Source organism: Oncorhynchus nerka, linkage group LG18 (genome assembly GCF_034236695.1).
Source record: "Oncorhynchus nerka isolate Pitt River linkage group LG18, Oner_Uvic_2.0, whole genome shotgun sequence".
NCBI lineage: Eukaryota > Metazoa > Chordata > Actinopteri > Salmoniformes > Salmonidae > Oncorhynchus > Oncorhynchus nerka.
This window is the reverse complement of record NC_088413.1, coordinates 22,731,273-22,746,468: the sequence shown is the minus strand read 5'-3', so window position 1 is coordinate 22,746,468 and position 15,196 is coordinate 22,731,273. Positions and strand designations below refer to the sequence as shown.

The 15,196-nt window shown below is 42.1% G+C and overlaps 2 protein-coding genes across 3 annotated transcripts; one reads left to right on the top strand and one right to left on the bottom strand.

Annotated features, from left to right (window-relative positions):
• Positions 1–1,998: 1,998 nt before the first annotated feature.
• Positions 1,999–3,969, bottom strand: LOC115116575 (uncharacterized). 2 transcript variants are annotated; one of them, XM_029645070.2, is made up of 4 exons: positions 3,866–3,969; positions 3,108–3,673; positions 2,446–2,868; positions 1,999–2,315 (listed from the first exon to the last, which is right to left on the bottom strand). In XM_029645070.2, the coding sequence occupies exons 2-4, from the start codon at positions 3,578–3,580 to the stop codon at positions 2,285–2,287; spliced, it is 927 nt and encodes a 308-aa protein (XP_029500930.1). In that variant the 5' UTR covers positions 3,581–3,673; positions 3,866–3,969; the 3' UTR covers positions 1,999–2,284. The 2 variants fall into 2 exon arrangements, with proteins under 2 accessions (XP_029500930.1, XP_029500931.1); XM_029645071.2 differs by having other exon boundaries at positions 3,108–3,568.
• A 2,294-nt stretch (positions 3,970–6,263) lies between these two features.
• Positions 6,264–9,641, top strand: LOC115116740 (uncharacterized). Its single transcript, XM_029645221.2, has 4 exons — positions 6,264–6,373; positions 6,911–7,407; positions 7,680–8,102; positions 8,250–9,641. Exons 2-4 carry the CDS (start codon positions 6,932–6,934, stop codon positions 8,266–8,268), a joined length of 918 nt encoding a protein of 305 aa, XP_029501081.1. The 5' UTR covers positions 6,264–6,373; positions 6,911–6,931; the 3' UTR covers positions 8,269–9,641.
• Positions 9,642–15,196: the final 5,555 nt, after the last annotated feature.

Sequence of the window (15,196 nt, the reverse complement as noted above, 5' to 3'; positions counted from 1 at the left end):
CCTTCTACCTGCTGCCTCCACTGGTTCTTTCTCCCCCTCAAGTCAAATGAAAGCCCTCATCGTTTCTCTGTCTCCTCTTCCAGAGGGCCTGAGGCTCTAGGACCACGACTGAGGCTTGACACCTGGGCGTGTTGTTTTACTGTTCCATGATACATGGGGCGACTTTACTCTTAAGATGGCTGTTTTTACATCTGTAGGACAATTGCTGAAATATAAGATATTGCATTCGTAGGTAGGATACATTATTCAAAATTGTAGGCAAAATGATTAACATTTTTTTTTAAAGAGTGTGTTTGTCTGATTTTGTAGAATTCATCACCAAATGGAATCACTGCTCTACTGTGAAGTTGTCACGTACCACCCCATACCATTGCAGGTAATGACAAGAAAAATGGTTTGCAATGTATTTCAACAGTCTTTCATACTTACAAGTTATTTCCAGTTATCTCCATGACCTTTCACTATCTTTGGGTTGTAGACACAGTCCTCCTCTTCCATGCCAACCTCAGGTGGAACCCAGCCAGTGTCATAGCCATGCACAGTGTGCCAGGTCTTCTGCTTGGGGTGGTTCTTCTTCTCTATGATAATAACCTTCCCCACATCCACTCTGACTTGAAGTACTCTTTTCTCCCAGTAGGGGGCACCAGCAGGGTTTTCAATGGCTTTTAGAATGTCACCAACTAACATAGGCACCAGTTCCAAGAACACTTTAGTCTGCAATTGGTGTGAAACCATTGTTCTTAATAAACTCTGTTGTGGTGCCGTGGAACATCACATATTCTGTCTGGTCTTCAGGAAGTGTGTTGCTGTCTAGGAAGTTGATGTAGTATGGAGAGTTAGCCATAAGCTAGAAACCAAACTGCAACTGAATACACCTCTGCTGAGATTAACTGTATTATAAGCCAATACAATGCACAATTACACTTTGTAATATTAAATAGTCCTTTGGCTAAAACTGTTACACCAAATAGTGATATTTATACAATAACAATATGCTGAATCACTATTGTTACAGTAATATTACAAGTGTTATAACATTATCATGCTTACATATAAATGTACTTTGTAAACAGGGATTGTTTAATATATCTAAGATAAGTGTCCAATAACAAGACTGTTTAATATAGACCGTTGTTTATTATACTGTGTATGCGTAGGAAACAGTGCTTCTTACTGATCTCGCTACTGTGCTTTCCACTAGTTACCACAGCCACAAATGCATGAAAATAAAAAAAAATAGCTTTTTGTTCTCCATTTAAGGTTAGGGTTAGTCATCAGGGTTAACAGTGAGGTTACAGCTAGGGTTAAAGTTAGGGTTAGTCATCAGGGTTAACAGTGAGGTTACAGCTAGGGTTAAAGTTAGGGTTAGTCATCAGGGTTAACAGTGAGGTTACAGCTAGGGTTAAAGTTAGGGTTAGTCATCAGGGTTAACAGTGAGGTTACAGTTAGGGTTAGTCATCAGGGTTAACAGTGAGGTTACAGCTAGGGTTAAAGTTAGGGTTAGGTTTAAAACCACACTTTAATAAGAAATAGGCGAGGTTGAAGACTTTGCGGCTGAGGTAACTAGTGACGACTCACTACCGTGCTTAGGTTTCATTTCCAGGTTTCCACTCGTCACTAGACATAGAGATGAATAGAGGGCACACTTGCCACAAATAACTATGTCACTATGTCTCTAGAGAGCATAGCAGTCCATCAGAATGTAGAACCATGATACCTCTATGTAAGTGAAAAGCAACCATCCCACACAGATAGAGGTGGTCTAATAAATACATAACCATAAACCTGCTGGATTAAAATGTTTAAGTGGTATGTCACCAACCTGACATTGAAAGCTGCTGACATCTTTTGCAAACAGTAGTGAGCATTCAGCTGCCACCAGCGTCAAACTGGAAGACACCTTATAAACCTATGGCAGACACACAACATTGACTAAATATTGCCAATGTTTCCGCAGTAAAGATGCTTCAGATTAAATGAACACACTCAAACAGTGGGTGACTTTTAGAGGTTTATTTCAGATTTATTATAGGAAGACAATTATTCGGAACAATTATGATCAATGATACACGCCTTGTTTATGTCAAGTGAATATCATTGAATCGTTTTAAAAAATGTGATAAGGTTATATTAATTGCATATACAGTAGGTGTATTGCCAATAATCAGCAAGCCTTTGGCAAAATATAGCTTATTCCTATGCAATATTGAATGTGTAGCTATAGCGGCATGTTACATCCTCTTATCCTGATGAACATGAAGTGTAATGCTCCTTGAATACACCTTCAAGACTCAACCTCCAGTGACGGGTTTAACCTGAGGATAGAGAAACACATACAATATGTTAGAACCTGCGAGTAGCGGAGTACATATTTCAAGTGCAAGCCTTCTAGGAAAATGAAAACTTCCATCTAGTGATTTGTGAGAGAAGTTCAATATTACATACTTTTTCAAGATGGCCACTTTCAGCAATGCCATGACTTTGATTCTCTTTGGGTCGTAGACACAGTTCTCCTGTTGGTTGCTCGGCACCATGCCAACACCAGGTGGAACCCAGGCAGTGTCATACCCATATGTGTGCCAGTCGTATTGCCTGTCGTGACCCTGCACATCAATGATCTTAACCTTGCCAACATCCACCTTCACTTTCAGAACCATCTTGTCTGAGTCATCGGCACCAATGGGGTATTTAATGGCTTTTCGGATGTCTCGACTGAGGTAAACACCGGCACCAAGCATCCCATCTTCGGAAGGTGTGAATCCATTTCTCTGTATATCCACAGCAAACTGTTTTGATGTTCCATGATACATCACGTAGACGTGGCTGTCCTCAGGGGAGACTCCACTCTGAAGATGACGGTGTCGAGATCTGTAAGATAGACAGTTTTTTGCAGAAATGTGATAAAAGTACAACCTTCTACAGTTGCAGTATTTTAAATTTGAGGCAAAATATCTCAAACGAATTTGTAAGCCCTCCACAAATATACTATAAAACAATGCCATTGGAAAGCTCAAAACACAATTGACTGCTGTGAAGTTCAATTGTTCTTGACAGGTAAAACCAAGAGAATGTTAGCAGTGCTTTACAACAGTTTATCTTATACTTACATGTTGTTTTCTTTTACTTTCATGACCTGCATGACTTTGATTCTCTTTGGGTCGTAGACACAGTTCCCCTGTTGGTTGCTCAGCACCATACTGACCCCTGGGGGAACCCAGGCCGTGTCATATCCATGCTCGGTATGCCAGGTCTCCTGCATGGGGTGGTTCTGTTGATCTATGATTTTAACCTTCCCTACATCCACTTTGACTTTTAGTACTCTTCTCTTATTGTTGGAAACACCAAGGGGGTATTTAATTGCATTTCCGATGTCTCGACTGACATACACACCAGGCCCAAGTTCTTCTCTTGATGGTGTGAAACCATTCTTCTTGATCAACTCTGTAGCCTCTTTTGTGGTGCCGTGGAACATCACATATTCTTTGTGATCCTCTGGATGCTCATTGGTCTCAAGAATGTTTTCTAAGTAGTATGGTGAATTCGTTTTGTTTTTCTGCTTGATGTACCCCTTCAAAGCCATAATAATCAAACTGCAGCTGAATACACCTCTGACAAATGAGCTGTAATCCCCAAAACTATTTTTAAGGCCTAGCCATTTTGCAAATGATTTAGGCTGGAACCGTTAAAGCAAATTGTAATGTTTAAATAACTATTCAACGTATCCAGAATCAATGTTACAATAGTATTAGAATAGCATTTTAACATTCGAAAGTAAATACTGGTAAACAAAACAGTATTTGACTTATATCAAGTGTTCAATAATAAGACAGCCAACTTCTAGTGTTTCAAATAACATTATTCTCACCCGCTATAGTAACAGACGAATGCAGGACTATACCGTCTGTGAGGGTTTCCTCCCACTCAAGTTTCATTTCCTGGTTCTTGAGGAAAACGTTAGGTTTTCTGTTTCTTTGTAAGTAAAAACCACACCCACTCACGTTAGAATCTAGTCTAATGGGTACATGATCATAAACATATGTGAAACGTCATGCCGTATTAAGACCTCTGGAGCGTTTTAAAATTGCAATGCGAACGGACACCTTTGACAAATACATTGACGTGTTTTGTCTTTATACAGTACCAGTCCAAAGTTTGGCACGCCTACTCATTCAAGGGTTTTTCTTTATTTTTACTATTTTATACATTGTAAAAAAGTAGCGAAGACATCAAAACTATTAAATAACACATGGAATCATGTAGTAACCAAAGAAGTGTTAAACAAATCCAAATATATGTTATATTTGAGATTCTTCAAAGTAGCCACCCTTTGCCTTGTATATCAGACTACGATCAGAATCAGTAATGTGTTGTCGATATAAACAGTGATCACACAACTGCTGTCCGCGACTAACAGGAAGACACCGTTGATACGTGTATGGAAGGCACAGCATTGACCAATATTATCAATATATTTCTACACCACAGCTGTACATTAATAAAACCGGATTGGATTTTGGGGAGGTAAAACACTCAAACAGTATAGGGAACTTCTACAGTTTATTTGAGATTTATTATAGGAAGAAATCCCTTCTTTAAACAACGTATGATCATTGATACACGTTTATTATCAAGTAAATATGATTGATTATATTTCTAAAATATATGATAAGGTTATATGATTGATTGCACATCAATTCCCATATCAAATCCTCAGCCTTTTGTGAGCCTATTTTGCTCCTTCTTACTGTGGACTGTTGCTGCATCATGCTGGACAGTTGAACCATCCACTTCTGACACCGAAAATCCAGAAGAAACCCCTCTTGGTGTTCCAGACACTAAGACAAGAAGAGTAGCTTAAGGGACATTTCAAAGTGTTTCAACTTCATTTTCATCATCTCCAGCACCACCCCAACATCAACATACAGTGTGTGAAAATTGCACATTTCTATGTTTTGTAGTAAAAAAAAAAGATGTTTCCAATGACATCATCAACCAATTAGTAGAGAATTATTACTCATTATTTGTTAAAATCACACACACGCACACCGATGACGTCATCTTTTTTACCACAAAACATATAAACACGCCATTTTCTCATATGTTGTTGATGTTGGGGCAGTGCTGGAGATAATGAAGTTGAAGCATTTAGACGTCGCCCATTAGAGTCAGAGTGGATGCAGTACCACCCCAAGGGGAAGACCTGGCACATTGAGTATGACACTGCCTGGGTTTCACCTGGTGTTGGCATGGTGCCGAGCAACCAAGAGGAAAACTGTGTTTACGACCCAAAATGAATCAAGAAGGGAACCGTAGAGAACTTGTCACTCTGAATAATCCTGTTGAAGTGCAAAATACAGGCAACTGCCAAAATAATAGAAACAGTTGAATAAATGAGGGGTACAAAGTATATTGAAACCAGGTGCTTCCACACAGGTGTGGTCCCTGAGTTAATGAATCACTTAACATGCCATCATGCTTAGGGTCATGTATAGTATAAAAATGCTGGGCAGGCCATTATTTTGACTACCATGGCTATGCCCCCATCCACAGGGCAGGGGTGGTGACGTAATGGTTTGATGAGCATGAAAACGATGTAAACCATATGGCCGTCTCAGCCACCAGATCTCAACCCAACCGAACACTTATGGGAGATTCTGGAGCAACGGCTCAGACAGTGTTTTCCTCCGCCATCAACAAAACACCAAATGATGGAATTTGTCATGGAAGAATGGAGTCACATCCCTCCAATAGAATTCCAGACACTTGTAGAATCTATGCCAAGATGCATTGAAACTGTTCTGGATCGTGGTACCCAACCCCCTATTGTGACACTTTATGTTGGTGTTTCCTTTATTATGGCACTTACCTGTACAATACTGCACTTAAATATATAATGCACCTTAAAATAATGTACAAAATGTATAATATTAGTCAATAGGTGTCTTCTATAGACTAATAGTGTCTTCAATTTAGTCGCAAATGACAGCTGTGTACTTACTGTTCAGATTGACTCAACAACTGATCTTAGTCTGATGTATAAACACTACAGACATCCATTTACTGGTCAAAGGTGTCAGCATTGCAATTTCAAAATGCTCCAGACGTCTTGCAATAATAAGATGTATCAGACATGTTTATGTACCCATTAGATTAAGGCTTCTTTCCATCTGAGTTGGCGCTTTTCACTAGCAAAGAGATATCCTGGTCATAAATATGGATGGACTTTGCTCTCTCTCTCCAATTAGAATTTAAGAGAGAGGGGGAGGGGGGAGAGAGCGAGGGAGAGGAAACAGAGGGGAAACGAGAACTAAACTCTGTCATATAATCCTGAATTAGTCTGACTGGTTGGTTGAATCTGATTCCACAGTAGCAGGTAAGGTTGTGTGACATTTCTGAATTAGTAGCCTGGATAAAGTCTATTTGTGGTCGACATGTTGCCCTTTTTAATTCCTATTTAACTGGCAAGTATCACAATGTGCAGGCGGAGTCTCCTTTTATTACACTTCAGGTTACTTCCACAGGGCATTCAGAAAGTATTCATACCTCTTGATTTATTCCACATTTTGTTGTGTTACAGACTGAATTCAAAATCAATTAAATAAATAGAAAATCCATTTGGAATGTCAAGGCAAAGGGGTGCGAATACTTGTGTAAATGAGATATTTTTAATATTTTCAATAAGTTTGCTAAAATGTCTAAAAACATGTTTTCATTTTGTCATTATGGCGTATTGTGTGTGTAGATGGGTGAGAGAAAAAAACATTGAATCAATTTTGAATTCAGGCTGTAACAACCAAATGTGGAATAAATCAAGAGGTATGACTACTTTCTGAAGGCCCTGTAGGAGATCTAAATTGTTTCTACAGGATTGCAGAAGTTTGTATATTCATAAAAGCATATTTTGCCACAGGTTCTCACAGCTAGAATCATCATGTTGACTAGGGCTTGCCTGAGGAAAATGAAACCAAACTCTCCATACTTAGACAACTTTCTCTACACTGGTGAACATCCCGAGGATCAAAGAACATATGTGATGTTCCATGGCACCTCAGTAGAGGCTGCAGAGCTGATTAAGAAGAATGGCTTCATACTATCAAGAGCAGATATCAGCATGCTTGGTGCTGGTGTTTATGTTACACGGGACATTCAAAAAGCCTGTGAATACCCTCTTGGTGTTTCCAACTCTAAGAGAAGAGTACTAAAAGTCAGAGTGGATGTAGGGAAGGTTAAGATCATAGACCAGCAGGATCACCCCATGCAGAAGACCTGGCATACCGAGCATGGATATGACACTGCATGGGTTCCACCAGGAGTCGATATGGTAGAAAGCAACCGACAGGAGAACTGTGTCTATGACCCAAAGAGAATCAAAGTCATGGAGGTCATGAAAGTAAACAAAAAGACCATGTAAGTATGAAAGAGACTGTTGTAGTACAAACCCTCTGATTGGTTTTACCTGTGATGATGCAATAGATACATTCTAGAGCATTCTAATGGATTTGTTTTTAGAGCCTAGTTTGGGAGGTCAGACGACCAGGAATTAAAAAAAAAAACTACATTTCCCCAATGACCTAAAAATCAAGTCTCCTTTAACAAATCGTTATTTTAAATAAACTATGTGAAGAATGGAAGCTAATATAATATCATATTGAAGCAAAAACTGTCTGCTTGTCTTACAGATCTAGATACCGTCATCTTCAGAGTGGAGTCTCCCCTGAGGACAGCCACGTCTACGTGATGTATCATGGAACATCAAAACAGTTTGCTTTGAAAATACAGAGAAATGGATTCACACCTTCCGAAGATGGGATGCTTGGTGCCGGTGTTTACCTCAGTCGAGACATCCGAAAAGCCATTAAATACCCCATTGGTGCCGATGACTCAGACAGGATGGTTCTGAAAGTGAAGGTGGATGTTGGCAAGGTTAAGATCATTAACAAACAGGGTGACATGCAATACAACTGGCACACTAAGCATGGGTATGACACTGCCTGGGTTCCACCTGGTGTTGGCATGGTGAGTAGCGACCAAGAGGAGGACTGTGTTTTCGACCCAAAGAGAATCAGAGTGCTGACAATGCTGAAAGTGGCCACCATGAAAATGTGAGTGATATTGAGCCACAGTCAGTACCTTATCACAATGGAAGTACCCCTACAGTAGAAGGCTTGAAGGGCACTTAATGTGAGCCCCACTATACACACATGCAGGTTTTAATTGAGACAGCTTGTATTCTATTCTGTTTCCTGCAGGTTAAACCCGTCCCTGTAGAACTGATGGCGTTCTGCATTCAGTGGGAGCATCCAGCATCACCTCATGGTCACCAGAAGAGGATGGTTAGAATCAGACGGTCCCACATGATGCAGTTCATAGGAAGAAGAAGCTATATTTTGCAGGCCCACAAGATGATTTCACATGTCAATCTATATCAATCAATCATTTAACCTCATATTAATTATTCATATTTACGTGATGTAAATAATTCATGTGTAACAATGATCCTTGTTCCTATAATACATCTCAAATAATTGTTTGTTGTGTTTTCCCCCCTCCTAATTCCAATCAGTTAATCTATTGAAGTATCTGTGCTGCAGAAATATATGAACTAATTTAGTCAATGTTGTGTGTCTTCCATAGACTTCCATAGACAGGTAGCAGCTGAGTTCTCACTGTTTGCGGAAGGTGTCAGCCATTTTGAAATGCTCAGATTGGGATTCCATATATGTTTATAGTTCGGTATTCATTAGACTACCTGTACTATCTGAGTGGGTGTTGTTGCTTTCCCTTACATAGAGGTGTCATGGTTCTACATTCCGAGGGACTACTATGCTCGAGGTTAGCGATCATCAACTAGATTCAGCCGCAGGTCCCATTTCTTTCTTGAACGGATGGTCAGGGGGCCGGAACATAATTACAAATCATTTGTAGACTGCAAATTGACCGCAAGAAGCACAAACAAATATGTTAGACTAAAACATAATTACAAACCTCTATTATACATGGAAATACCTTAGAACAGATTTCCCAAATGAAAATAACTTGGAGCTGATTTGCTGGTGTTTTTACAGTCTTTTATGTCCAACCATTTAACTGGGCCCCCAGTTGGAGATCCCTCTCTGTGTGTCTTATCCATCTCTATAGAGACAAGAGTTGTCACCAGGAAATGAAATCAGTAAAGCACTCTGTATGAAGCACTACTGTAGGTTTCCTAAGAATACAGTATAATATTCCTGCATTTGTCAAGTAATAGCAGGTAAGAAAGATATCCTGTAATTCTAGACAAATGAACAGTCTTGTTATTGACTAGTGGAAAGCACAGTAGCGAGATCAGTTAGAAGCACTGTTTCCTAAGCATACACAGTATAATAAACAACAGTCTTTATTAAACAGTCTTGTTATTGGACACTTATCTTAGATATATTAAACAATCCCTGTTTACAAAGTACATTTATATGTAAGCATGATAATGTTATAACACTTGTAATATTACTGTAACAATAGTGATTCAGCATATTGTTATTGTATAAATATCACTATTTGGTGTAACAGTTTCAGTTAAAGGACTATTTAATATTACAAAGTGTAATTGTGCATTGTATTGGCTTATAATACAGTTCATCTCAGCAGAGGTTTATTCAGTTGCAGTTTGGTTTCTAGTTTATGGCTAACTCTCCATACTACATCAACTTTCCAGACAGCAACACACTTCCTGAAGACCAGACAGAATATGTGATGTTCCACGGCACCACAACAGAGTTTATTAAGAACAATGGTTTCACACCAAGTGCAGACTAAAGTGTTCTTGGAACTGGTGTCTATGTTAGTTGGGACATTCTAAAAGCCATTGAAAACTTCCCCTGGTGCCCCCTACTGGAAGAAAAGAGTACTTCAAGTCAGAGTGGATGTGGGGAAGGTTATTATCATAGAGAAGAAGAACCACCCCAAGCAGAAGACCTGGCACACTGTGCATGGCTATGACACTGGCTTGGTATCACCTGAGGTTGGCATGGAAGAGGATGACTGTGTCTACGACCCAAAGATAGTGAAAGGGCATGGAGATAACTGGAAATAACTATGAAAAAAACATTTTTCTTGTTATTACCTGCGATGGTATGGAGTGGTACGTGACAACTTCACAGTAGAGCAGTGAATCCATTTGGTGATGAATTCTACAAAATATTTTACTTCCCCTTCCTCAGTCAAACAACTAAATAATTTGCCTACAATATGAAATAATGTAACATACCTACAAATGCAATTTGTCATTTCAGCAAATACTGTCTGTTTTACTGATCTAAAAACAATCATGTTAAGAGTAAAGTCCCCCTGAAGGTTGCCGTGTCTACGCCATGTATCTTGAAACAACAAAACAGTCTGCGGTGACACTACAGAGATATGGCTTCACACCATCCAGAGATGGTATGCTTGGTGCTGGTGTCCGAAAAGCCATTAAATACCCCATTAGGTGTTCCTGAATCCGACAGGTGGGTTCTGAAACTAAGGGTGGATTTTGGAAGAGTTCTGATCATAGACAACTCCTTTGAATTCCATGCTGTCACAGTTACCAGCCCTTTCAAGATTAACATCCTTATCATTTATCGCCCTCCAGGTTCCCTCGGAGAGTTCATCAATGAGCTTGATGCCTTGATAAGCTCTTTTCCTGAGGACGGCTCACCTCTCACAGTTCTGGGCGACTTTAACCTCCCCATGAAACCTTTGACTCATTCCTCTCTGCCTCCTTCTTTCCACTCCTCTCCTCTTTTGACCTCACCCTCTCACCTTCCCCCTCTACTCACAAGGCAGGCAATACGCTACACCTCATCTTTACTAGATGCTGTTCTTCCACTAACCTCACTGCAACTTTTCCAAGTCTCCGACCACTACCTTGTATCCTTTTCCCTCTTGCTCTCATCCAACACTTCCCACACTGCCCCTACTCGGATGGTATCGCGCCGTCCCAATCTTGGAGTCTCCCCCCGCTACTCTCTCCTCTTCCATCCTATCATCTCTTCCCTCTGCTCAAACCTTCTCCAACCTATCTCCTGATTCTGCCTCCTCAACCCTCCTCTCCTCCCTTTCTGCATCCCTTGATTCTCTATGTCCCCTATCCTCCAGGCAATCAATCCTCCCCTCCTGCTCCGTGGCTCATTAAATACTCATTGCGAGCTCACAGAACAGGGCTCCGGGCAGCCGAAAATGGAGGAAAATCTTAACCTGGGACCTGGCATCCTTTCACTCCCTCCTCTCTACATTTTCCTCTTCTGTCTCTGCTGCTAAAGCCACTTTCTACCACTCTAAAGTCAAGCATCTGCCTCTAACCCTAGGAAGCTCTTTGCCACCTTCTCCTCCCTCTGAATCCCCCCTCCTCCCTCTCTGCAGATGACTTCACAACCATTTTGAAAAGAAGGTCGATTTTGATCCGATCCTCGTTTGCTAAGTCAAACATGACACCGCTATGTTTATGCTCACACTGCCCTACCCTGTGCTCTGACCTCTTTCTCCCCTCTCTCCAGATGAAATCTGGGTCTTGTTGCTGGCCGGCCGCCCAACAACCTGCCCGCTTGACCCTATTCCAGCTCCTCTCTTCTCCAGACCATTTCCGGAGACCTTCTCCCTTACCTCACCTCGCCATCAACTCATCCCTGACCGCTGAAGCTATTTTTCCCTTCTGTCTTCAAGAGAGCGAGAGTTGCACCCCAATTCTTTAAAAAACCTACACTCGATCCCTCCGATGTCAACAACTACAGACCAGTATCCCTTCTTTCTTTTCTCTCCAAAACTCTTGAACGTGCCGTCCTTGGCCAGCTCTCCCAAATCTCTCTCAGAATGACCTTCTTGATCCAAATCAGTCAGGTTTCAAGACTAGTCATTCAACTGAGACTGCTCTTCTCTGTATCACGGAGGCCCTCCGCACTGCTGAGCTAACTCTCTCTCCTCTGCTCTCATCCTTCTAGACCATCGGCTGCCTTCGATACTGTGAACCATCAGATCCCCCTGTCCACCCTCTCCGAGTTGGGCATCTCCGGCGTAAAGCCCACGCTTGATTGCGTCCTACCTGACAGGTTTCCTAAGGTGGCGTGGCGAGAATCTGTCTCCTCACCATTTCTCACCACTGGCGTCCCCAGGGCTCTGTTCTAGGCCCTCTCCTATTCTCGCTATACACCAAGTCACTTGGCTCTGTCATAACCTCACATGGTCTCTCCTATCATTGCTATGCAGACGACACACAATTAATCTTCTCCTTTCCCCCTTCTGATGACCAGGTGGCGAACAAAATCTTTATTAAACAGTCTTGCATCTCTGCATGTCTGGCAGACATATCAGTGTGGATGACGGATCACCACCTCAAGCTGAACCTTATTAAGACGGAGCTGCTCTTCCTCCCGGGAAGGACTGCCCGTCCATGATCTCGCCATCACGGTTGACAACTCCATTGTGTCCTCCTCCCAGAGCGCTAAGAACCTTGGCGTGATCCTGGACAACACCCTGTCGTTCTCAACTAACATCAAGGCGGTGGCCCGTTCTTGTAGGTTCATGCTCTTACAACATCCGCAGAGTAGACCCTGCCTCACACAGGAAGCGGCGCAGGTCCTAATCCAGGCACTTGTCATCTCCCGTCTGGATTACTGCAACTCGCTGTTGTCTGGGCTCCCTGCCTGTGCCATTAAACCCCTACAACTCATCCAGAACGCCGTCTGGTGTTCAACCTTCCTTAGTTCTCTCACGTCACCCCGCTCCTCCGCTCTCTCCACTGGCTTCCAGTTGAAGCTCGCATCCGCTACAAGACCATGGTGCTTGCCTAATAGAGCTGTGAGGGGAACGGCACCTCAGTACCTCCAGGCTCTGATCAGGCCCTACACCCAAACAAGGGCACTGCGTTCATCCACCTCTGGCCTGCTCGCCTCCCTACCACTGAGGAAGTATAGTTCCCGCAGCCCAGTCAAAACTGTTCGCTGCTCTGGCCCCCAATGGTGGAACAAACTCCCTCACGACGCCAGGACAGCGGAGTCAATCACCACTTCCGGAGACACCTGAAACCCCACCTCTTTCAGGAATACCTAGGATAGGATAAAGTAATCCTTCTCACCCCCCCTTAAAAGATTTAGATGCACTATTGTAAAGTGGCTGTTCCACTGGATGTCTTAAGGTGAACGCACCAATTTGTAAGTCGCTCTGGATAAGAGCGTCTGCTAAATGACTTAAATGTTAAATGTAAATTACCACTTGTTTTGACTCTGACTGGCTACCAGCAGGTGTTGGGATGGTGCAGATCAACCAAGAGGAAGACTTGTGTGTCTACAATCCAAAGTCAATCAAAGTGTGGGCAATGACATCAGAAATATAATCAATAATATTCACAAAGTATTTGTTATGATTGTTACATGAATAATTGCATATTGCAATAAGTAGCCTGAGTAGGCCTATTGTGAAATATAGCCTTAATTAGTGAATATGGTCTATTCACTAATTAACGCATGGTGATGTCACCATGGAAGGCCAAAACGCCATCCCATCAAAACAGTCTTCTCAAACAGCTCTTACATTATCACTGAATGTACAAAACATTATGAACACCTGCTGTTTCCATGACATTAACAGATTGTTAAACCTTGAGACAACTGAGATATGGATTATGTATGTCTGTCATTTAGAGGGTGAATGGGCAAGACAAAATATTTAAGTGCCTTTGAACGGGGTATGGTAGTAGGTGCCAGGCGCACCGGTTTGTGTTAAGAACTGCAACGCTGCTGGGTGTTTCACAATCAACAGTTTCCCGTGTGTATCAAGAATGGTCCACCACCAAATGGGCATCCAGCCAACTTGACAACTGTGGGAAGCATTGGAGTCAACATGGACCAGCATCCCTGTGGAACACTTTCAACACCTTATAGAGTCTATGCCCTGATGAATTGGAGTCAACATGGACCAGCATCCCTGTGGAACACTTTCAACACCTTATAGAGTCTATGCCCTGATGAATTGGAGTCAACATGGACCAGCATCCCTGAATTGAACACTTTGCAATAACACCTTATAGAGTCTATGCCCTGATGAATTGGAGTCAACATGGACCAGCATCCCTGTGGAACACTTTCAACACCTTATATAGTCTATGCCCTGATGAATTGGAGTCAACATGGACCAGCATCCCTGTGGAACACTTTCAACACCTTATAGAGTCTATGCCCTGATGAATTGGAAAAACATGGACCAGCATCCCTGTTGAACACTTTCAACACCTTATAGAGTCTATGCCCTGATGAATTGGAGTCAACATGGACCAGCATCCCTGTGGAACACTTTCAACACCTTATAGAGTCTATGCCCTGATGAATTGGAGCCAACATGGACCAGCATCCCTGTGGAACACTTTCAACACCTTATAGAGTCTATGCCCTGATGAATTGGAGTCAACATGGACCAGCATCCCTGTGGAACACTTTCAACACCTTATAGAGTCTATGCCCTGATGAATTGGAGTCAACATGGACCAGCATCCCTGTTGAACACTTTCAACACCTTATAGAGTCTATGACCTGATGAATTGGAGTCAACATGGACCAGCATCCCTGTGGAACACTTTCAACACCTTATAGAGTCTATGCCCTGATGAATTGGAGTCAACATGGACCAGCATCCCTGTGGAACACTTTCAACACCTTATAGAGTCTATGCCCTGATGAATTGGAGCCAACATGGACCAGCATCCCACTGTCTATGCCCTGATGAATTGGAAACATGGACCAGCATCCCTGTGGAACAAACACCTTATAGAGTCTATGCCCTGATGAATTGGAGTCAACATGGACCAGCATCCCTGTGGAACACTTTCAACACCTTATAGAGTCTATGCCCTGATGAATTGGAGTCAACATGGACCAGCATCCCTGTGGAACACTTTCAACACCTTATAGAGCCTATGCCCTGACGAATTGGAGTCAACATGGACCAGCATCCCTGTGGAACACTTTCAACACCTTATAGAGTCTATGCCCTGATGAATTGGAGTCAACATGGACCAGCATCCCTGTTGAACACTTTCAACACCTTATAGAGTCTATGCCCTGATGAATTGGAGTCAACATGGACCAGCATCCCTGTGGAACACTTTCAACACCTTATAGACTCTATGCCCTGATGAATTGGAGTCAAAATGGACCAGCATCCCTGTGGAACTCTTTCAACACCTTATAGAGTC

Excerpts from the sequence above, each read along its gene's own strand:
- LOC115116575 (XM_029645070.2), bottom strand. The coding sequence starts at position 3,580 with ATGGCTTTGAAGGGGTACATCAAGCAGAAAAACAAAACGAATTCACCA. Across the intron at positions 2,869-3,107 it reads AAAGTAAAAGAAAACAACAT|ATCTCGACACCGTCATCTTC; the intron begins GTAAGTATAAGA and ends TCTATCTTACAG. Across the intron at positions 2,316-2,445 it reads AAAGTGGCCATCTTGAAAAA|GTTAAACCCGTCACTGGAGG; the intron begins GTATGTAATATT and ends CTCTATCCTCAG.
- LOC115116740 (XM_029645221.2), top strand. The coding sequence starts at position 6,932 with ATGTTGACTAGGGCTTGCCTGAGGAAAATGAAACCAAACTCTCCATAC. Across the intron at positions 7,408-7,679 it reads AAAGTAAACAAAAAGACCAT|ATCTAGATACCGTCATCTTC; the intron begins GTAAGTATGAAA and ends CTTGTCTTACAG.